Consider the following 24,223-nt stretch of genomic DNA (forward strand, 5'->3'; position numbering starts at 1 on the left):
AGGGTCTGTGTAGCTTTGGCTTGAAAGTGGTAGAATTTTAATAGAATAAGAAAGAAGCCATTCACAAAAGTAAAGATAGCGGTCTGCGAATGTGGCTTAGTAGTAGAGTGCTTGCTTAGCATTCATGAAGCTTAGGGTTTGATTCCTCAGTACCACATAAACAGAAGAGGCCAAAAATGGCGCCATGGCTTAAGGGGCAGAGTGCTAGCCTTGACCTAAAGAAGCTCAGGGACAGCACCCAGTCCCAGAATTCAAGCCCCAGAACTGGCAAGAAAAAATAAAAAGATAGACGGGGATGTAGTGGAAGGCCTGGATCTGTTTGCCACTTCCCTCTAGTTGCATCCTGAGCAGAAGCTGTGAGATTGGCAGATTGAGGTGTTTTATATAACACAGATAAATAACCTACAGTTCCAAGCCTAATAGGACCAACCATTTTAATATGTTTGTTTTAATCCTTATGTTAGAATTCTGATCTCCAGATCTTATTAAGCATCAAGCCATTTTTCCTCTTTCAGAAAGAAATTTACCAGTGTATTTCACTTTGAGCTTTACCTGTTGTAAATTCTTGCCCTACATTTTAATGTTTACTAAATTCATCTCATTCACTGATGTCTCACAGCTCAAGAGCAGTGCCTAGCATATGTTAGTATGTACTCAAAAATATTCATAGTCAACCTCTCCAGTAAAAGGTGCTGGCAAAATTGGTTTAACACCTGTAGAAAACTAAAGCTAGATCCTTATATATCACCCTGCACCAGAATCAACTCCAAATGGATCAAAGAGCTCGAAGTCAAAGCAGACACCCTGAAAACATTACAGGAAGGAATAGGAGAAACCCTAGGTCTCCTTAGCACAGGTTGAAATTTTCTTAATAGAGACCCAGAAACACAACAAATCAAAGAAAGGTTGGGCAAATGGGATTGCATGAAGTTGCAGAGCTTCTGCATGGCAAAGGACATAGCTAGCAAGATCAATAGAAAGCCCACGGATTGGGAGACGATCATCACTAGCCGTACAACATATCTAAAATATACCTGGAACTCAAAAATTACATCCTCCAACAACAAATCCTCAAAGAAATAACTGCCCAATAAATAAGTGGGCTAAAGACTTAAAGAGAAACTTCTCTGAAGACGAAATAAGAATGGCCAATAGACACATGAAGAAATGCTCAACCTCTCTAGACATAAAAGAAATGCAAATCAAAACAACACTGAGACACCACCTCACCCCAATTAGAATGTCTATAATCAAGAAATCTAATAACAACAGATGCTGGAGGGGTTGTGGCCAGAAGGGAACCTTACTGCATTATTGGGAGTGTAAACTTGTTCAACCACTTTGGAAAGCAGTATGGAGGTTCCTCAAAAGACTCCACATAGAGCTCCCCTATGACCCAGCAATCCCACTTTTGGGCATTTACCCAAATGATCACAAACAAGACCATACTAAGACTACCAGCACAACTATGTTTATTGCAGCATTATTTACCATAGCTAAGACATGGAACCAACCCAGTTGCCCCTTAGTAGATGAATGGATCAAGAAAATTTGAGATACACACACACACACACACACACACACACACACACACACACACACAGTGGAATTCTATGCCTCCATCAAAAAGAATGGCATCGCCCCATTTGTTAGGAAATGGAAAGACTTGGAAAAAATTATATTAAGTTAAGTAAACCAGGCCTAAAGAAATATAGGTCCATGGTTTCTCTTATTTGCAATAGCTAGTATATGTCTGGGACAAGTAGAAAAGGTCAAAAGCTATGTACATGTGACCATATAAGATGATGTTAAGCGAAATGAACCCCAAAATAGGGACACAATTTTTTTCTTTCTTGCTATGGTTTCTAATGTATTTATAATGTACCATGTGATTTTTTTATTTCTTTGTCTATTCCTCCCCCAAGCTATAAACCCTGTTTTCACTGTATTTGATGTCAGTATCCTTCATCTTATATATATAAACTTCTCTAGCTTGGGGAGGGGAAGGGAAAACACAAAATGCTTAAATAAGGATACAGGTTGACCCATTGTAACAATGAGATGTACAAGACACTCTTTTGAAAACGAACTTTACAACTTTTGTGGGGGTGGGGAGGTAGTTGTGGAGGAAGGAGGGAAGGGAGGGTAGGGGAAAACAAAGGAGGAGGCAACAGTGCTTGATAGGAAATGTACTCATTACCTTGCTCATGTAACTGTAACCCCTCTGTACAGTATTTTTACAATTACAAACTTACCAAAAATATTCATAGTAACCAGGCGCCAGTGGCTCATGCCTGTTATCCTAGCTACTCAGGAGGCTGAAATATGAGGATCAAGGTTCAAAGCCAGCCTGGGCAGGAAAGTCTGTGAGACTCTTATCTCCAGTAAACTACCAGAAAACCAGAAGTGGCTTTGTGGCTCTTGCTGAGGGGCAGCTGCCAGGCCCAGAGTTCAAGTCCCATGACCAATAACAACAACAACAACAAATCATAGTATCGTAGGCAGAGTTGTTTTGGATGTCTTCGAAATAGTCAAGTGGAGTTATCAAGTAGATGTTTTGACTTTAGAGGATCTAAGTTGGATCTTGAGAGCAGAGAGACTTGGGACTCATGGGCATGTAAATGACATAAGATGCTGAGATTACTGAAGGATGGGAATAGAGTAAGTGCAAAGAGCCTAAGACAGAGTCTTACATACTAGCCTTTAGAGGTTGGGAGGAGGTTGGGCAAAATAAAAAAAAAGGATGAGAAAGCATTTTCCATTATGTAGAACAAAGACAGATGAGACCCACAGAAGCTAAGGGAAGAAAGATTAAAATGGTACAAAGAAGTCATATATGAAGAAAACATGCCATTGGATTCGAAAATATGGAGATCACTCTGATTATAGTGAGAGATGTTTTTTGTAGTGTCTGAGATGGAAGCTAGATTAAAATGAGTAAGGTGAATGGGAGATAAAGGAAGAGAGGTATTTTAGAAGCAAAGAAATGGAAATTTGATTGCTTCTATGATTGTAGACCAAAGCTTAGGATATCCAGGAAACAAATATACTTGAGCATGACTAATTATGAAGTAGAGAAATTTGTTCAGTAATCTACAAATGAAGTTCAGCAAAATAAAACATGAGAGAAAAGATACTTAAAAGGGGTGGAAGGGTGGGGTCAAGGGAAATGGAGTAGACAAATGAAGAAAAGAGGGAAGAATGCAGTCAAGAATCCAGTGTATATCCTACAAAATTAAGAGTGAGGGAAGAGGTAGATAGGGGAGAAATGCGTGCGAATGTTTAAATGCTAACATTGAGCAAGATACTGTATTCACAAACTGCCTTGTTCAATGGCAACTCTTTTGTGCAACCACTTAAAGACAATTAAAAATGAAAACAAGTTAAACTAAGTATGTAGGATAAAATGCTTCTTTGTGTGGGATCCTTCCTAGTATAGTCATTTTTTCAAGCACTGTTATTCTGTCCAGGAGCAGGTAAAGTGCTGCCATTCTGAAATCCCTCTGTGATTTATAGGAGTCCCAAGTTGGAAAAGAGCCCTTTGCTATATATGTTGGATATTCTAACTCTGGACTTAGTGGCATGAGAGGAGCATGTACTGCCATCAACATGGTTGCCTAGCAACATGAGGGAATGCTGATAGTTCTGAAGGTGTGGGCATAATTTAGTCTACCCCAGAGTACTTGATTAACACATGATTACATGGACCTTCGGTATCACCTTTGGAAACTGTGAGTTTGAGGCTGGGAGTTGGACTATCTTTGGTAGCTGAATTTGGAAGAGAGCAAGGGGGTGGGGGTGCTATGTAGGATACAATCATCTGGCAACATAGATAAGTATTGAAAAACAGGATTTAGGTTTCTGGCTATGGTTTAAGCTTCAAGAATAATGGGCTTCTGGCAAAGGATAAAGTATATCTCATGAAGACAAGAAATAATGTGTTTGGCAGGCATGCAGTTCTCATTGAATATAAGGAATTTGGGGACAAATGCCAGATAATCTAGGGGAAGAAGGATTTACAGAGGACACCAGGTATGAAGTAGAAAGGACCATAGAAGAGTAGAAATGCAGGGTAATTATGAAACTTTGATACAAGACAATAATTTTTCTCCTAGCTATTGAGATTTGGAAATGTCATTAAATGTGTGTTTCTTTGTTGTCAACTGTCCTGAGAGGATTTGAGCCAAATTGTATGGATTAACAGACAGATACTAATTGGGAACACTTAAAGAACAAAAGCAAAACCAGAAAATAAGTTTCACTCACCCTCATCATCCCAGGAAGGATGGGTGGGACCAGGTGCTACAAAATCCTTGGTGTTGGCCTTAGTTTCTATGTAGAGACCCTTCTCTCCTCCAGGGTTCTGTCTTTTACAGAACAAATGGAAAATCTAATCATAGGGAATAATTAGTCTGCTTGGTGGTAGGTATTCAGAAATCAAAACCATCTGGAAAGCCAACCTGCCCAGCCTCTGGAAACCATAGGACGTCTGGATAGGAAGCCCTTCAGTGGGTGTACCCTCTCCTGCTGCAAGGAGGAGGCTTGCCTCCAGGTAGCTCCAGGATAAAATGTGAAATGGAATGCAGGATAGTTAGGATGTGTTTTGTGTAAGAAGGACAGATACTATTACAGATACCACTAGGACCCTCTCATATTCAGTACACTTGTGAAGTCAGCTTGTTAAATTTTCAGGAATTTTGAAAACCAATCACTAAATGGTGATTATCAAAAATTGGATTATGCAAAATTAGTATTAAGTAATATCAGTTGGCACTTAAAACTCATCAGTATAGCTTTACTATAGTTTTTATTGTTCATGATTCCTAGAGGGATATTTTTTCCTAAGGGGAAAATATACTGGTGGGATGATTACATGCTATGGTGCTTCCTCTCCTAGTTCAGTGTCCAGTGAAGTAGCAGTTGAAGCTTAAAATAAGCTACACTAGGATTTGGTAGTATTTATAAAGTATCACAAACCAGAGCTTTATGCCCAGAGAGGCAGCTGTTGTACATTTATTAGCATGCCACAGTCTTATATTCCTTGAACCTTGCCATTTTATGTGCTCGATGTGCTTCTCCCTGCCAATTTTACATCTCTGTGCCAGAGAACTTCTGGAGTAAACTTTGCTGCTGTGCATACTACAGGTAAGTATTAACTCCACACCCCCACCCCCAGACAGGAGCAGCCCTCAACAGGGAAGGATGCATATAATACTTTAGCCCTCTTCAACCTCAAATAAGATAATTTTGAGGCAAGCGTTTTAACCAAAGTTTGTCCACAAGATGGAATTTCCATGTTCTACTCTTTATTCACTGTCTTGCCTTCCATGTATCACTTCTTCTGTATTATTGCTCCTTCTATCTGGCTTCAAGGTCTATGTTGGAGAGTAGTACTGAATGGAAGATAGGGCTAATTAAAGAGGCAGAAATATGATATCCTTTGAGAATTGACAATAAACCAGCCAGCCAGATGACAGACATGGATGATGGTGTTCTAATAGCTATCAAAATTTTGTAGAAAGGCAAGATAGGGAAATCTTGAAGAACTTCAACTGCTCAATTATAATTCAAATAATGCTAAGAGGATTTCCACTTCAAAAACTTGTGTTAATGAGGGACTATCATCTTCAACATGAAAATGCAATGATGAGTAAGACAATGTCACCAGTTCCAAAACACTTAACAACCTACCAAGGGATATTTGGCATACACAAATATTTCAAGCCACACACAAGCTTCCTAGAGTTTAGAGTGGTTGTAGCTCTTGAGAAGAAGAAGAGAAAGGGAACATCCTGGAAGAGGCAAGGAAGACATTTAAATGAGACCTTCAGGAATTGTATTTCAATAGGAACAGATGATGAAGAGAGAATTTAGAGTTGAGGGAATGGTGAGAACAAAAGACTTTGACTAGTTAAACAATGCCAGTACTCTTGTACTCTGACTTAGGGAGGTGTTGCAGGAGCATGGAGTTGGAGGAAAGTCTGGAAAGACAGATTAGAAGCAGGCTGTAGAGGCTTGTCTGGAATTGTAGGGAAGTCTTTCTAGTTTGCCCAAGTGCTTAGGATGCAGAGAAATTAGGTAAGGAATCAGACCCCTTGGCCAGAAACGCACAAAGAAAAATTTATGCCTCAAACCTAATTCTATATTGTAGCTTTTAATACTGAAGAATAAAGGACAACTTTCATCAGTTTGGATTTCAAAAGGCAAAAAGGATAGATAGCATTGTCTTCGCAGAAAAAGATGTTGGTGGGGAGGGAAGGGGTAGTAGGAGAAAAAGGAGTGGGTTACAATGCTCAACAAAAAATGTACTCATTACCTTACTCATGTGACTGTAACCCCTATGTATAGCATCTTTACAATAAAATTTAAAAAAGGTGTTGGTGAGGTGATGAAGCAAAACTTGAATTATTCTGGAAGTTCAAGCCTACAGTGAACTGGAGCATAGAGAAAGACAGTGTGTCATATGAAGGCATGGCTCAGCATTATGGGTTGTATTGTGTCCCTTTCTAAGTTTATTTTTTGAAGCCCTAACCATAGAGGCCCAGAATGGGACTATATTTGGAGATAAGGTCTTTAAAGAATCAGTAAGCTGTAGATGAGGTCTTTAAGGTAGTCCTAATTCAGTCCTATGACTGGTTTCCTTATAAGCCTAGGAAATTCTGACATAGACATATGCACATAGAGAAAAGACAGAATGAGAGTATACACGGAGAAACCAGTAAACTGTAAACTAGAGAAAGGCTTTGGGAAGAAGCCAAATCTGCAGATTTGGTTTCATATTGGTGTTAGATTTCTAGTCCCTAGAGATATGAAAAAATAAATTTCTGTTGGTTAAGCCAACAGATACTGTGATACTTTGTCATGGCTGACCTAGCAGACTAATAATACACTGAATATGAAGTAAGCAGTGAATGGGCCCTTTGGCTTGGGGCAGACCGTACAGCCACTTTTCATTATTCTTAGTTTCTGTGTTTGTCACCTACTGGCTAACGGTCAATGATTTAAGCAGTTTCACAGTCATTTTCAGGCAGGTGCAGAGCACTGAAACATGTGGGTTGCTAGATGTGCATTTACCCAGATGAGGTCAAAGCTTCCCTTTTTGTTTCAACAATGCTTTTGTGAACACTTTGCTTTTGCTCAGTCTATACTACCATGTTTTTGCATTTTTATGCTTTTAGTTGGTGATTTCCCTGTTAAAAATGTCCCCCACATGTAGTACTGAAGTGCTAAAAACTGCGATGTTCCTTATACTAAAAATAAGATGGTTAGATGAGTTTTGTTCAGACACGAGTTTTAGTGTTGTGTAAATCAACAGCATGGGCTGGGAAAGTGGTAGAGTGCTTGCCTTGCATGCATGAGGCCCTGGGTTTGATTCCAGAGTTCAGGCCCCACGACTGACAAAAAATAAATAAATAAAATAAATCAACAGCTTATATTAAATAAGGTGTCTTTACACCGAAATCTATACAAAATGATGAAAATGTTTCCATACATTGGACCTATCTCTCTCTGTATGTCCTAAGAGCAGTGGCCTCATATTTGTTAATTTGATGTTCATCATGATTTCATAGAATATAACTACCAAAAAAACAGGGAAGTCCAGCCATTCATATTCAGTCTTCATCCTCTACACAAAAAGGGTTATTCCTCATGAGAAATGTAGAACACTAACTAGTACCTTTCGGAAAGGGATGAATCTCAAGGTTCTTTAAAAACTGGAAAACAGCTCTGTTATATCAACATGATAATGCCATGAAATTTAAATTTGGCCACCTATTTCTGTTTCATGAAGTACTACAAGAAGCATTATAGCAACCACAGGCCACTTAACCTGATGCTGGTCCATTAGTAAATGTGAGAAATTCTTTTTTTCGGGGGGGGGGGTCGGGTTGTGGGGCCTAAACTCTGGGCCTGGGCGCTGTCCCTCAGCTCTTCAGCTCAAGGCTAGCACTCTACCACTTGAGCTACAGCGCCACTTCTGACTTTTTTCTTTTTGCTTATGTGGTGCTGAGGAATCTAACCCAGCGCCTCAGGCATGCAAGGCAAGCGCTCTACCACTGAGCCACCTTCCCAGCCCAGTATGAGAAATTCTTATGTCCTAATAGTCTTCAGAAAGAGAAATGTCCAACTGGTATCGAGCAAAAATTCCTCATGACGATATTTGCTGACTCAACACCATCTCCTTCAACTGTAACTGTTTAAAATTGTTTTTTATTGTAAAAATACTGTTCAGAGGGGTTACAGTTACATGAGTAAGGTAATGAGTACATTTCTTATCGAGCATTGTTACCTCCTCCTTTGTATTTACCCTACCATCCCTTTCCCAACTCCCCAACTCCTCCCTGCTCCTCCAAAGTTGTAAAGTTCATTTTCAGCATAGTGTCCTGTACACATCATTGTTACAATGGGTCAACCTGTATCCTTGTTTCATCATTTTGCTATTTCCCTTTTCCTCCCCAAATTAGAAAAATGTATATACAAGATGCAGGGCACCAGAATCAAATACAGTGAAAATAGGAGTTATACCATGGGAGAAGAACATACAAAAGAAACAAAAAAATCATATAATACATTATAAATATATTAAAAACAATAGCAAGAAAGAAAAAAAACACTTGTGTCCCTATCTTGGGGTTCATTTCGCTTATCATCTTATATGGTCATATGACATAGCTTTTGAACATTTCTGCTTGTCCTAGACATATACTAGTTATTACAAATAAGGGAAACCATGGGACCTATGTTTCTTAGGGCCTGGCTTACTTCACTTAATATAATTTTTCCTCCTCAAAAAAACAACTGCCTAATAAGTAAGTGGGCTAAAGACTTAAAGAGAAACTTCTCTGAAGAGGAAAGAAGGATGGCCAATAGACACATGAAGAAATGCTCAACCTCTCTGGCCATAAAAGAAATGCAAATCAAAACAACATTGAGATACGACCTCACCCCAGTTAGAATGGCTATAATCAAGAACTCTAATAACAACAGTTGCTGGAGGGGATGTGGACAGAAGGGAACCCTACTGCATTGTTGGTAGGAATGTAAACTTGTTCAACCACTTTGGAAAGTAGTATGGAGGTTCCTCAAAAGACTCCACATAGAGCTCCCCTATGACCCAGCAATACCACTTTTGGGACATTTACCTGAATGATCACAAACAAGACCATACTAAAGCTACCAGCACAACTATGTTTATTTGCAGCATTATTTACCATAGCTAAGATGGAACCAACCCAGATGCCCCTCAGTAGATGAATGGATCAAGAAAATGTCATATATATACACAATGGAATTCTATGCCTTCATCAGAAAGAATGACATTGGCCCATTTGTTAGGAAATGGAAAGATTTGGAAAAAATTATATTAAGTGAAGTAAGCCAGGCTCAAAGAAACATAGGTCCCATGGTTTTCCTTATTTGCAATAACTGGTACATGTCTGAGATAAGCAGAAAAGGTCAGATAAGTGGATGTTAGGTGAAATGAACTCCAAGATAAGTATTCAAATGTTTTTTCTTTCTTGCGATTGTTTCTAACATATTTATAAGATGATTTCTTTGTTGCTTTGTATGTCCCTCCCCCATGGTATAACCCCTGCTTTCATTGTATTTGATGTTGGTATAATTTTTGGAGGGGAAGGGCAAAAACAAATCATTTAAATACAGATACAGGTAGACCCATTGCAACAATGAGGTGTACAAGTCGTTATGTCAAAAAATGAACTTTACAACTTTGGCGGGGGAGGGGAGAATGGGAAGGGATGGGAAAGGGAAACAAAGGAGGAGGCAACAATGCTTGATAAGAAATGTACTCATTACCTTGCCCATGTAATTGTAACCCCTCTGTACGGTATTTTCACAATAAAAAAAAAGAAAAAAGAAAAAATATAAATATTTCCAAGTCTTTCCATTTCCTAACAAATGGGGCGATGTCATTCTTTCTGATGAGGGCATAGAATCAACTGTAACTTTTTGTTGTCATTACTAAAAAGATAATAAATGTGACATTGTCTAAATGTTCTTTGAAGGTATACTCACCAAACCTAGGGAATGTTAATAATTATTCCTTTTCCTGTTGTAAATTCATAATCAGAACCTTTAGCCATTTTGTCTTCCAAGGATACAATAGCAGGGCTCTGACACTGCTTTCAAGTTCTCATCCCAAAATCACTGCAGCCTTGGCTGCTTCTCCTCATTCTGGATTTACTGCAGTTCTCATCAGTCTGAGAAAATTCACTGGCTCATGTTAGAGCTCTTAAGAACAGAGATCCCATTACTTCCTCTTCTTGTTAAATAGAATTTCCACTTGGAGGAAGCTGTAGTATAATAAAGGCAAAGTGGCTTTTAAAATAAACATATATCTCACAAGATGTATGTTCCTGTATTGCACTGTAGTGAAATTCTTAATTTGCTCTCAGTTCAATTCAAGCAATATTTTTGGTCCCATGAATAGCTCTCAATGGATGTTCTTTTTCTTGGGATCTATCAATCTGGGCAAACGTGGCCTGAGACGGACATTGTTATACATGCCGACTCCTGGGTTTTATTCTGATTTTACAGAATGGTAACTAGGAATCTTTATTTAAACAAGCTTTTCAAATTATGGGAAGATTTGACTATAAATACAAGATTATCTTTGGAAGGATTTAGTTGATTAATACTTCTAGGGAGCACTCATTATTTGGCTAAAACCTACTAATTTAGTTTATCAAGTTAGCACTGATAGTATGATTACATCTGTGTTAACTAGTTAACAACTGTTTAGAACTACCTCTTAAGCCTCTCTGCATACAAATAGTTGCAAACTAAATATATGTGTGTGTTTACAAAAATATATCTTGATTTTAGTTTGTCTTTCAGACAGCGGTGTGGTTTTCTATACCAAGTCTTCAGCTTAAGAATTTAGGTTGATTTTCTGTGATTTTGAAAGGTGTGCTTTTTTTTTGAGGGGGAAGACGGGAAGGACAGGATAATGGAGTGAATATGATAGAAATACATTATATATGTTTGGAAGCAGCATAACCAAATCCACTGAAGACTGTTAAAAATGGAGGAAGGGGTTGAAGAAAGCTGAGATGAATTTAATCAAAGTACATTACATGCATGTATGCAACTATTACAATGAAACCTTTTGCATAATTATGCTAGGGACAATTGTTTTAAAAAACATTTTAGGTCAGTTTTAGAAAAAGAAAACTAATAAATTAAAAACAAATATGTGTTAATACCAGATTAAAATATGCTTAGAAATTCTCTATTAGAATTTGAGGACCATAGATGCAAGACATGTTTTTAGTCCTCTGCAAAATCCTTCCTTTTAAACAGTCTTTAGGTAACCAACCACTTAGCTTTTTACTGTGCTCCTCAGCTTCAGGACATTTCCTGATGATTATTCTCACCTGGAGCTTTTCTTTATCCTTATCCTTGGAAAAGTGGTCTTAGAGCTGTATTGGAAATGCAAATTTTTACTGCAAGAGACTGCGTTATCTTAAAGAAAGGGATTTTAAGGTTTATCTTACTAAGTGCCATGTTATAAAACATAAAACATATTATTTTCCATTTTACCCATATCATATATGATTAGTGCCACATAAATTAGCTATGTATTTATATTCCTTCTTTTGTAATTTTATCAAATAACTATCAGAGGTATCAATATACTATTTAAATTATATTCTTGTTTGATTCCATTTAATGTAAAATTATTAGATAGGCATTCAGTTGTACCATATTAAAAGAGCAATTTACTGTGAGCATTGTTCTATGATTTTTTGATGTGAGCAAATTGCAATTTAGGATTTTATGCAATAAGTTTTGAAACAAGGAATAAAGATCCTAACTGAAAAGGAACAAAACAATTATTTGAATGTTCCTAAACATATGGATGGTTCACCAGAATGTGCCCTGTATCAAGATTAACACTTTATAAATAATTGTTTAATAAATGATTTAGTTGAGCAATAGACACACATGCATGTACATATATACACAGCATCTGGTCATAAAGTAAATGGAAAATTTTATGTCTTACGCATATCAGTTACAGTTTAGAGTTCTCTAATTATCTCAGTCTTATGTATGACATATCTTATAATGTTCTCACTAAGACTTTGGTTTTTAAGACCATTGCTTATAATTGGTTTAAGTGCATTAGAATGACCTTATGGAAATATCAAATGAGAATGCTGTGAAAAAGCTTACCACAAATTGTCAGTTACATTCGGTGTAAATATATTGATTAGGAACTGTATCTATTACTACTTAGTTATTTTACAAATCTAGTAGAGGTACAGGCCCATACACATGAATGTCAGCAATTATACTGGCATGTTGTAAACAAGTACAAAGCTGATCCAAATACAAAAATACATTACACACTGATAATGGTGTAAATCCAGATCTTTATCTGAATCAAAAGAATCTGTTTATGTTTGCATAACATGGCACTATTAAGAGTGCCTTGTGATTTGTAATATTGATTAAAATTTTCTTTAATTATCTTTAGTTAAAACCACAGTTTGGAGGAATGAAGTGACCTTTCATGTTACAAAGGGAGGAAAATAGTCATTGAAACAGAATAGTTCCAGGCATGTTTTTTAAAATCTATAAAAACCTTAAATATATATTTGTTCTCTAGACATCTGTGGAATTTATTGTAACACATTTACCTGCATATGTGCTTATAAGAATTAATAGCTTATTTTTCTTAGCCTCAAAAACCTAATTAACAGCCATGAATTGAAAGAAAAACATTTTTAGAACTTGTTGTAGAAGATTAGGGACAGTAAGTCTTTCAAAATGATTTCTCTTTGGACTTAATCTTTGCTTAAATGTTAAAAAGTTATTAAGAGTTATAGATATGGAAGTCTTTTCTTTAAAAAAGAAAGAACAAAGGGCTAAAAATTGCTGAAAACTTGAACACCACATTTCTATTCATATCACTTTAATAATTTATTGAGTGCAGGACCAACAATATGAAATTTTCATGTATGACTATCATCAAATCTCACAGAAAAGTAACATGAAAAATAAGGTCAGAGGTAAAACACCAACACTTGTAACATTTAGCTATAGTTCTCTAAATATAATTGTTTAATGCAAAGAAAAAGTAATTTGAGATCTAGGGACTAAACAGTTTATCCCAGTATTCAGAATGTTTTTTAAAGTTCAGAATTAAGTTACAAAAGCAAAACAAAGATGATAAAAATCATTGTTTCAGGTTCTATTGGACTAGTAATAGAGATTATTAAGATACACACACACACACACACACACACACACGCACGCACACACACACGTGTGTGTCCTTGTTATTTGGGATCACTAGTTAAGCAATTTGTTCTAAAATACTATGTTAATGCATTCCAGGTGCTTTATTCTGACACAGGTTTTCAAGTCTGGGAATGGGATCTTATCTTAATAAGATGTGAGATTTTATTCCAAGGTTGATTTTTCCAGAAAGAGAGAGGTCAGGGAGGGAGGAAGGGAAGGAGGCTGTAGGGGAGGGAGAAAGAAGAGAGAGAAAAGGAGAGGGAGAGATAAAGGGAATATGGAGGAACAGGGAAGCAGGGAGACTCATATTTACCAAATGCTACCATTTAGACTCACTTCTAAAGGGCATAATTTTAAGATAATAAATTCACAAACACAATTGACTGCACTTGGTTTATGTCTTAGGAACTTAAAGGAACAAGAAATCTCAGTGGATCTCTTTTTTATTACTGGTGGTGCTGGAAGATAAGACTTAGAGACTATGTATGAATCTCTGAATCTGTAATAAATATCTCATAGAAGAGTTCCATGGAGATGCTGGGTCCCTCTGTCAGACATCAAAAAACATTTCCCAACCCCCAGAAAGCATTGTAAAATATTAAAATTTGCAGATGACACATCTTATGCACTTGCCCCAATTCCTGGATTGCTGGGTTTTTCCTCTTTTAAAGTGGGGACAAAGATGGAGGAAGGTTCACCAAAGCATTCTGACTCTGATTTCAAACATGGGCTGACCCAGGGATCTTAGGCATTCTTAGCTTGGTCTTAGCCTAGTTCTTCATCACACAGCATTTAGCCCTCCCTAGAGGCCATTCCATCTTTCTTTGTCCCCCAAGGAACAGTAGAGATCTGCAGAAATGAAAAAGATGAGTGGTAATAATGATAATAAATGGTTGTAATAATAATTGGGGTTAGCAGGCATCTGGTCAAATGCTTTGGAAAGAGCAATCTGCTGGGCATTTTCTCAAAACACTCTCCCCCGGCATCTGGAGTTTGGGAGACTGTGGTACCACTTTCCTCCAGGGAAAATGGAGCTCCTGCCTCCCTTTCAGGTGTACAGGAAACAGACATTGCTGTATTTATGCAGTCCATGCAGGATAGGAAGCACTACTTCTACTTCTTAGAGCCACCTTTTACATGCCAGTTAAATATGTTACTTAACTCACCCACCCACTCCCTTTGTTTCAGCTTTCTCCTGGGTAAAAGGGTATAATAATAGTACTTATCTCAAAGAATGTTGAAAAGATTAAATAATGCCTATAAAAGGCTTAGAAGTGTACCTGGCATGTAGTGCTAAAATATTATGTAACTGTTATTGTTATTAAGGAGGTGTGTATTAAATCTGAGGGCATAAAGCCCCTAGAGACAGTATAGGTCAGCTGCCTGTTATAGACTATAAGAAGGAAAGGGGTGGTATGGGAAACTTAACGGGGCTTTTCCAAAGATGGATTGACAGGAGGCTGCTCACTAGGTGTGCAGCTAGATACTTCCTCATCATACCCCTTCCCATTTGTTGGAATAAATGGGTAAAACAAACATAGTCTCTGTTTTTACAAAGCCTGGTAAGAGCCCATTTATTCTTGGTCTAATTATTTAAGATCCTTGTGTTCAGCTCATTAGCATTATGGACTCAGGCTTACCCTCAGTGAACTTGACCTTCTGTGTGTGTGTGTGTGTGTGTGTGTGTGTGTGTGTGTGTGTGTGTGTGTGTGTGTGTGTGTGTGTGTGTGTGTGTGTGTGTATTTACTGGAATTACCCTTTCTTTGCTGCTGTTGGTTGGAAAATGCTAAATGCCTCGACTTAATGTTTGGAAACTACATAAAACTGTAAAAATGGAATGAGTACATGTAAGACATAGTTCAGGGGTCATGTTCTTAAAGTTTAGAATGGAAGGTATAATGTATTTTTTGATGATCTCTGTTTAGTACCCCCAAGCTCCTGGCACTTTAAGGAAGAGTTGGTAGTTGAACACATAGTATTTATGAAATTTTGCTGCAAATAAACTCAGTTTATTTCATTTTCAGAGGTATGTTTGTTCCTCGGGCTATTTAATCTGTTCTGTATTCAAAAGGCAAATGGGCTTCTATTCAGAAGGCAAAATGTGGTGATGATTTTTTGATATTAACAATATTGGATTCTGTTGGTGTTTTTCACCTTCAAAATGTATAAAACTTAAAGATGAGAAAGAACTCTTTGAAATCAGTGCATCACTGCTAATACCTAAATACTAATTTCAACCTTTTGCAATTTGTTGTTCTCTGGTGTTTGCCATTTTGAGAAAGGATGGAAACATCATTTCAAGTATTGTATTTATTTTCTACACATATTAAAGGTCTTTTATATAAAATAGTGATGGAATATGCTTGAAGTAATCAAAATTTAATGAGCCGTCAAACATTTGCAGGCCAGAATCTTTAGGATGAAATGCAAACAGCATTAAATGTGTAAATGTAATTTTTTCTTGACTTTCATCTTACAGTGATTTTCTGCAAGAATGGTATTAGGGTCTTATTGAGAACAGTTAATAGAAGCTCTAATAGATAATAACTGTCTCTGTAATTAGTCATTTTGAGACAGAGGTACTCTTTGAGGCACTGATAAGAATTGAATTGTGTCACTACATCATGTTTTCATTCTGCTGTCACAGCCCAGCAATCCATATTCATAGTCTCCTGGTGCTAAGCTCATTGCCGATTTAACACAGATGTGGAGGCGATATGGGTAACCTCCTCAGCCTTTTGATTTTTTCCTCAGCCTTCTTATTTTTTCTTTGAAGAAATGGCATCAAAACTTTAGAGAGAGAATAATAGTGTAAGGTACCTTACTGACAAAAATTACCAAGATTAATTTGGTATATGCATAAAATATGTGTATATATTCACACATAAAGTACATGCACACAAACCCCACTGCTTTGTATTTCTGATCCTTGAGGTCTGTAATAAAAATTGCATGATTTTGTCACAATTTTAGTTACTTTGACTACAATTTTGGTTTATTCTTTTTTTTTCATGCAGTTGTAAGGCTTGAACTGAGTCTGGGTACTATCCCTGAGCTCTTTTTGCTCAAGGCTAGCACTCTACCACTTTGAGCCACAGTACTAATTCTGGTTTCTGGTGATTAATTGGAGAAAAAAGTCTCATGGACTTTGCTGCAGGGGCTGGATTTGAATTGTGATCCTCAGATCTCAGCCTCCTAAATAGCTAGGATTACAGGCATAATCACCAATATTTGGGTATTTTATTCTTATATGGCTTTCATTTTTTGACAGTGCAGGGGTTTGAACTCAAGACCCATGCTTTCACTGTTTGCTTGCTTTGCTGGCACTCTACCACTTGAGTCATATCTCAAGCCCTGCTTTTTGTTGGTCATTTTGGAAATAGAGTCTCTCATACATTTCTTCCCAGGGTAGCTTCAGACCTTGATCTTCTAGATTGCAGCCTTTTGGATAGCTAGGATGACAGGTGTGAGCCACTGATGCCCAGCTCTTGCATGATTATTTTTATTGTAACTATGTTTTCTTATGGTTGAATTCAACACATGGTTCCTGAGCTTTTTCTTGGAGCCAAGCTCTGGAGAACACAAGAGTGTAGCCAAGTGCTCTACAATACTCCATAGTATCTATAGTTCCCACAGAGGGAGAGAAAGTTACAAAAAAGGCTCTGGGGTGAATTAGTACCATGTATTTTATGTTCTGTAAGTGATCTGTATCTACATGTATGTGCACCTGTGCACACACACAATCCTGATTTGTGTGCAGTTTATGTATATGTCTTTACTTAATTAGCTTCAGCAATGGGGCAATATTTTAGTAACTTTGAAAACTGGAAATTTTCCTTCTTGTTCATCTACATGTTGATAGAATTTTACATTCACAAATGTGTGCTTCATCAGTATAGTCACTCTGGCTTTCAGGATTATTCCCCTTGTTTGAATGGTAGCAAGTTTTAGATCTAAATGATGAACCAAGTATAGAGAAGTGAAAATCATGCTTGAAGGATGAGTTCCAACACAATTAGAGGGGATAGAATCAAGGGGCACAGGAAGGAAAGAAGCAGGGCACAAGGGGAGTCAATCAGGGAGATTTGAGGGCAAGGTGGGGCAGAGGCCTCAGGGGAAGACTGAAGCTTGAAGCTGATGGCCCTGAGTCAGGCAGGCAGAAGCAGCTATGGCAGGCCATAAGCCACAGTGGCCTCCGGGGCCTGGGAGGGTCGATTCTCTGTGCTTTTAATGTTTAATATTGGACAATCCTGGCAGATTTACCAGTAGCTACAAGTGGAAAGTGAAAAGGGAAGAAGGGGCAGAGTGAAAGATACTCTGACTTGCCAGTGCCTCATTGTAGAGTCCTTCGTGCAGACACTCACACAGCTTGTGTGCTTGCTAGTGTGTTCACTAACATGCTCCAAAAGTGAGCACATGTGAGCTGCAGACATTCTGAAATGTCCTACACACTAGTCAGGAATCAAAACTGGATCTGATATTTTTTCAGTATACAAGTTGGACCCTTTATCTTCTTGAGTAAAAGGAGGCTAGTATGCCTGGAGTGATCAGAGCAAAGCCTTAAATACTGTAAGAGTAGAAGCAGCATTGTCTTTTTCTTAAACGAGACAGATTCACATTCACATGTGGGTTATGCATTACATCTGTTTAAAAGAGGAAAGGAATGCTTGTTCCATTTTGTGAGCAGAGTAACATATTTCCAAAGGCAAATGCATTTTCCCCTCTAAAAATAATTTAAATTCTCAATGCTAGTGAACAGAAATAGATTATATCAATTGTTTTTCAAACAAGGATTTTTTTCTGTAGATGACTTATGTAAACATGTAGCATATGAAAATTTACTTATTCTAAAACTAGCTTTCCCATATCCAAGTAAAAGTCCATGTCTGGTCTTTTAATTAGTTAGCTTCTCTCTGCATTGATCTGTCTTGCATTCAGGAAAATATTTTACATATTTAAGTAGTCAACTTTTCTGTCTCCTTTTTTTCCATGTAGCTTTTCCGAGTGGGATTCATCTGACCTACAAAGTCTAGGATTTACAACATAGTTCTCTAGAAACAAGTTGAACACAAGACAACCTCAGACTACTTTTATGTGAATGAATTATTCATTATTAATTCACTAAATATTTATCAAGTACTTAAAAGTATCATGAATTGCCCTACATAGTTGAGATATATCACTGAACAAAACACTTGAGATACCTGCTTTGATGAAGATTACATTCTACAGAGTATGATTGAAAATAAGTACAGTGAGAAGATATAAATTATAAGTAGCTATTATTAGTGTGATGTGTTTAGATAGTGATATTTACTTCTGAAACAAAAGAGGAGAAAAATAAGTAAGAAGAACTGGGGGTATGAAAGCAGATGGACAGGTGCTGTTTACAATTTTAAATAGTTCAATCAAGGCAGCCTTCACTGAAAAGGTAGCATTTGAAATGAGGCTTTAAGGATGTGAGAGAATTGGCCCTTGGGTATCTGGAAGAAGTGTCCAGTGCGTGGAAAAGGTGAGTACAGAAGCTGTATAAATCACATCTGGATGGAGCTAAGCAGGAGAGTAAAGAAGATGAGAATGCAGAGGGGATGGAGGCTGGTCACATGCTGCTTTGTAGACCACTACAAAGACCTGGAGAAAACAAGAAGCTCTCAGAAAGTTGTAAAGAGAAGAGTGATAGGATGAGTCAGATGCACCAACTCATACTGAAGGCGAGGAGAGAACCAGGAAGACAAGATGACTGTGCAATGAAATAATCCGTAGGGGGAAAGGTGGCACTCAGAGCAACATGACATGCAGCCAGATTTTCAATATGATTTGTGGCTGAGCCAACAGGATTGACTGGTGGACTTGATGCCAGGTGTGGGCAATGCAATTCCAAAGTTGGCGGAAAAAGATTTGGTCTCAGTAACAGGAAGTGGTGTTGCATAGAGCTGAGTTGTGGAGGATGGAGGTAGATGCCAGTTTAGGCTGAAGAATAGACACTGGAGTGTTAGTCATGTTGAAGCTGACATGTCTTTTGGATGTACAGCTGGTGATATTTGAACATCAGCTTGCTCCATGTTGAGAGTTGGGAAAGAGGCCTGGCAAAATTTTGCAGACAAAGTTTGAGTGTAAGTTAGTATATTACAACTTAAAGTAAGGAGAGTTTTGTATGGTTTCCCTAGTAATTCTTGTTTTCCTTAAGATACTCAATCTTTAGAAATAATTTCTCATCTATTTAAACATACCCAGATGTACTGATCTGACATAGTGAATTAATGCTCCTATTGAGAATGAAAGTCAACTAGGCCGTCTCCAGCAGACATTGAATCTATGTAAAGAACCAATCTGAAACAAGCCATTTTGTGTGTGGATAGATTGAAGTCAGAATACATTGATCCTCTGGGACGAACAGGTACTGGGTGTCATGGGGTTAACAACCTGGATGGACATTTAAGAAAAGTGGCAAATTGAGGTCTCTGTGTATCCACATGAGTCACAGGCTGTCCAGATAGCTTCCCAGATGCCTATGTCTCTGTGTAAAGCATGACTAGATACATTCAAACTGTCAGTGAGTTCAGCTTAACTCTGTTGTCATGGTAGATACGGTGGGGATTTTGTTTTCCTGGATGAATATACCCTTTTGAGACCACATCTGAAACAGAAGAACTACTATCCATGATTCTTCTCTCTCAGCCTTCCTCTATGGAACACATACTTACAGATTATCTGTTGGGAGGGAGGACAAATTAATAACATGCTGAGAATGCTTGCTTGGTGGAGAACATGGTCAGAGATAAGCAGTGGGACAGGGAAATAGTGATAATCCTAGCAGGCAGTAGGACTTAGAGTAGACAATCCAGTGACTAGAGGTACCTAGGTCTCCCGCAAGGTAGATGCCAGGTCAGTATAGGACTCACGTTCTTAGGGAGGAAAGAACAAGGCAGGGCTTCTGAGTCTGAGAAAGGGCAAAGAAAGTGTATTTTTATTGACTGTTTAGTGCGTGCATAATAATAATTCAGGAGATAGACATGTTGATTACATTGATGTATTTGCTTTTAATTCTTACCTTTTAAATTCACACTATTTTTTATAATTCTCTTTTGTAAATGAGGACTCTTGGGCAGAGATACTCATCAGACCAGACATAGGTGAGAATCAAAATCAGGTTTTCTATGCTCGGAAGCCCATAAATCTTCTCTATTTCTCATATCCTTGATGCTGGAATCATAGCAGAAGCATAACAAAAAAATTGAGGAGTTCACAGAGGCTTGTGCTTGTGCATCCCTACAGCTCTGCTGCCGCTTTACTGAATCAAAGAGATGTTGGTCAGGAGAAGTGAGTGTAATCAGGGTCCCTGAGTCCACAGCGAGACACTGCAGTTTAGATGTGATTTGCTGTGAAGGACAACTTAGGCACAGCTTTAAAATCTGATGGTCAATGAGTTATCTTAACAGGAAATAACTTCATTCTTAACAGTAACAGTGCACAGAAACAATTGCAGAGGTTTTAAATCTTAGTGTTGAACACTTGTGGCTCATATCTATAATCCTAGCTGCTCAGGATGATGAGATCCAAGGATCAAAAATTCACAGCTGTCATAGGCAGATAAATCAAAAAGAATCTTCTTTCCAGTTAACTAGCAATAAAACAGAAGTGGAAATGTGGCTCAAGTGCCAGACATAAAGTAAAAAAGAGGAGGGAGAATACTAGTCCCTGAATCCAAGATCCAGTAGTCTCTCTGTCTGTCTGTCTGTCTCTGTCTCTGTCTCTGTCTCTCTGTCCGTCTCTGTCTGTCTCTGTCTGTCTCTGTCTGTCTCTGTCTCTGTCTCTCTCTGTCTCTCTCTGTCTCTGTCTCTCTCTCTCTCTCTCTCTCTCTCTCTCTCTCTCTCTCTCTCTCTCTCTCTCTCACACACACACACACACACACACACACACACACACACACACACACACCTCTTAGTGAAGACGAAGGAGGCATTAGCAGAAGCAAACAAGAGTTGGGGGAACTGATGATTAGGATGCTGGTCTACAGAGAAGGAAATTTATAGACTCAGATGAGATTGGTTGCCCAAGAACACTTTGGCAGGTAGAGGTCCAGGGCCTAGTGCTTGGGCCTCAGGTAAGGTCAGAGTCCCTAACCAATCTCATGGCTTTGTGTTTTGTCTACTGTTATTCTCCATAATAACAGTGATAGCAAACACCATTCCTTTTCCTTAAATATCCTTCATGCATATAGAATGATCTGGGAAAAGATAGTATGAAGTATGAGGGTTTTTTGTTTGTTTTTTTTTGTGGTTGTGGGGCCTGAACTCTGGGCCTGGGCGCTGTCCCTCAGCTCCTCAGCTCAAGGCTAGTGCTCTACCACTTGAGCCACAGCACCACTTCCGGCTTTTTCTACTTATGTGGTGCTGAGGAATGGAACCCAGGGCCTCATGCATGCAAGGCTAGCACTCTACCACTGAGCCATCTTCCCAGCCCTGAAGTACGAGTTTTATCATGGGCATTGCACTTTGGGATCTGAGGGGAGAAGTGAATTTAAATAGGCATCAAAAATGTTTTTATAGCAGCAGATGGTTCTTAGCAGGTTTTTACTTGTTCTGTACCACATATTCCTTATTTTTATGATAGGAGTACCTTTATAAAAATAATTTGACAAAGAAATACTAATAAATATAAACTAGTTCTTGCCTTGCATGAGTGATTTGCATGACAGTACTCAAAAATATGAGCTATTATTCTTATTAAAAGATGGAAATGTGGTGTATTCCAACACCTCATGCCATTGAAAGGGTAGCATGATTCCAGGCTCTTGATATGTGTATCTTGTTTTACGCTATGGTATGGATATTTCAGACTATTCTCTTCTATGCACTGGATGTCTTGGAGTTTAATTTAATCATTATCATCAGAATTAATGTGACTCTGATATTCTTATTGCTACCAAGCAGGGTGATAGGCTTCATCTGTGTAATTCCAAAATAATGTCATTATCCTCCTTCACTGTTTACTGTGTGTGGCATTATCTTTATCTAACAAAAGCTATATAAGAAAAAAACGATAGCATGTCAAGAAAGAAACTGTAATCAGATTTTGAGGTGGCTAGTAAGACAAGATCTTAATGATAAGCCAACCCCTAGTAGTATACATATCAGTTTAATTTGCTCCTTCACAGGAATATTACGTTTTTGTTTTTTTTTGTTTAGGGGGGGCAAGAGGGGAGTGGTTATGAAGTTATTTAGGCTCCTCTGGTAGACTTGGTTCTGAAACGTGAAACATTCAATGGTCTTCCCTTTCCAGCTCATAGGAGGAAAGGGCTGTCTTCCTGCAAATTAGTGTGCTGTTGTTGAAAAACTTCAGGGAACTTGCCTATGAATGAAGACTCACAATAGAACTAAAATGTATCTTACTGTTCTTTCAACAGCTGATGTAAGATTGTTCCCCATAGAATGGAATACTTTTTTTTAAATCAGTCGTGGGGCTTAAACTCTGGGCCTGGGCACTGTCTCTCAGCTCTTTAGCTCAAGGCTATTGCTCTACCACTTGAGCCACAGTACCACTTCTGGCTTTTTTTTCCCTGCTTATGTCGTGCTGAGGAATCAAACCCAGGGCCTCATGCATGGAAGGCAAGCATTCTACCACTGAGCCACCTTCCCAGCTCCATGGAATACTTTTTTAAAAGAACATTTTTCACCACAATGCCCAATTTCTAGCAATGCCTTTGACTGTGTTCGAAGATGGTAGTAGAGGTGGGGAAGCCACCTATTCATACTACATTATTTTCAGATTTTTCACATAGCCAGGAAATGATGTATAAATGGTTGTACAATTCTAAAATTGATGTTCTCAATTTAGGGCCAGCAATTATCAGTATTAAAATTTGGAATTTTTTTCTCTGTAAGTTCCAATGCATACACGTGCATTTATAAATACATATATATGTATGTATATATGTATATATGTATATATATAGGTATACATACATATATACCTATGCCTATATCTAAATATGTAAAACCAACTGGAGCTAATGTCAAAATAGTTTACTAATAAGGAGTAAAGATTTTCTTGAGACTGTCTGTTGTTCTCTGGCTACCTCAATTGATTTTCTTTTCCCCTTCCTGTATTTCAGTGACAATTTCAACAAGCACCTTCTTTGATGGCCTGCTGGTGACAGGACTGTATACATCTACAAGTGTTCAGTCTTCACAGAGCATTGGAGGTTCCAATGCTTTTGGATTTGGTAAGCTTTCATGATAAAATGGAAACCATTCATAATTGTGAATATTTCATGATTGTTACCTTTTTTATTTCTGAGATGCTCATTTTAGAAGTATCAGGCATTTATTATTTAAGAGAAAAATAATCTGAAGCTTTTTTTGTGTGTTTGCTCAGAGTTGGGGAATTTATGTGAGTCTTGTAAATGAGGGACCACCATGAGCTAGGGATGAGGATCTTCTGTCTCCTTGCATTTACTGCTATTATTATTCTTGTTCCTATTGGGTTTTTGTAAATAGCCAAGTTCTGTCATTTTAGTTCTCTGGAATTCACTTTGGCATCCATGTAATTATTTAGTACACTGCTCTTATGCAGTTATTAAAATCTGGCAGTAAGTAAAAGTGTCATGGTAAGTTTGGCAAGTAAGCATTGCATCAAATGGAGCCAGTAATATTTGTTAAAATAATTGAATTCCACATGTATTTATAAAAGAATATAATTTAATACTTAAAATACTTACGTAGAGTCTTTGTCTTTCAGTTGGGGACTAAAAGAGACTGGAGAGGCAGGAACTTATACAATGGTCACTAATCATAGAGGATTCTCAGTTTGGAAATTTTAGTTTCACCCATAGTACTGTAAACATGCCAAGCTGGGATTAAGTAAACCCTCCATAGCATCAAAATATGCAAATTTAATACCTCAGCTTATGTAAAATTGAAATGACTGATCTTACTCTAATACTGAAAAACTA

At 37.9% G+C, this 24,223-nt stretch overlaps 1 protein-coding gene across 1 annotated transcript in view; it reads left to right on the top strand.

Annotated features, from left to right (window-relative positions):
* Positions 1-24,223, top strand: part of Reln (reelin) — a 458,334-nt gene that overhangs the window by 37,672 nt on the left and 396,439 nt on the right. Inside the window, exon 2 of the mRNA XM_069996300.1 lies at positions 23,384-23,494. Coding sequence (XP_069852401.1) covers positions 23,384-23,494 — 111 coding nt within the window. The remainder of the gene's footprint in view (positions 1-23,383; positions 23,495-24,223) is intronic.

The sequence above is a fragment of the Dipodomys merriami genome, unplaced genomic scaffold (genome assembly GCF_024711535.1).
Source record: "Dipodomys merriami isolate MVZ:Mamm:240054 unplaced genomic scaffold, mDipMer1.0.p SCAF_5, whole genome shotgun sequence".
NCBI classification, from domain to species: Eukaryota; Metazoa; Chordata; class Mammalia; order Rodentia; family Heteromyidae; genus Dipodomys; species Dipodomys merriami.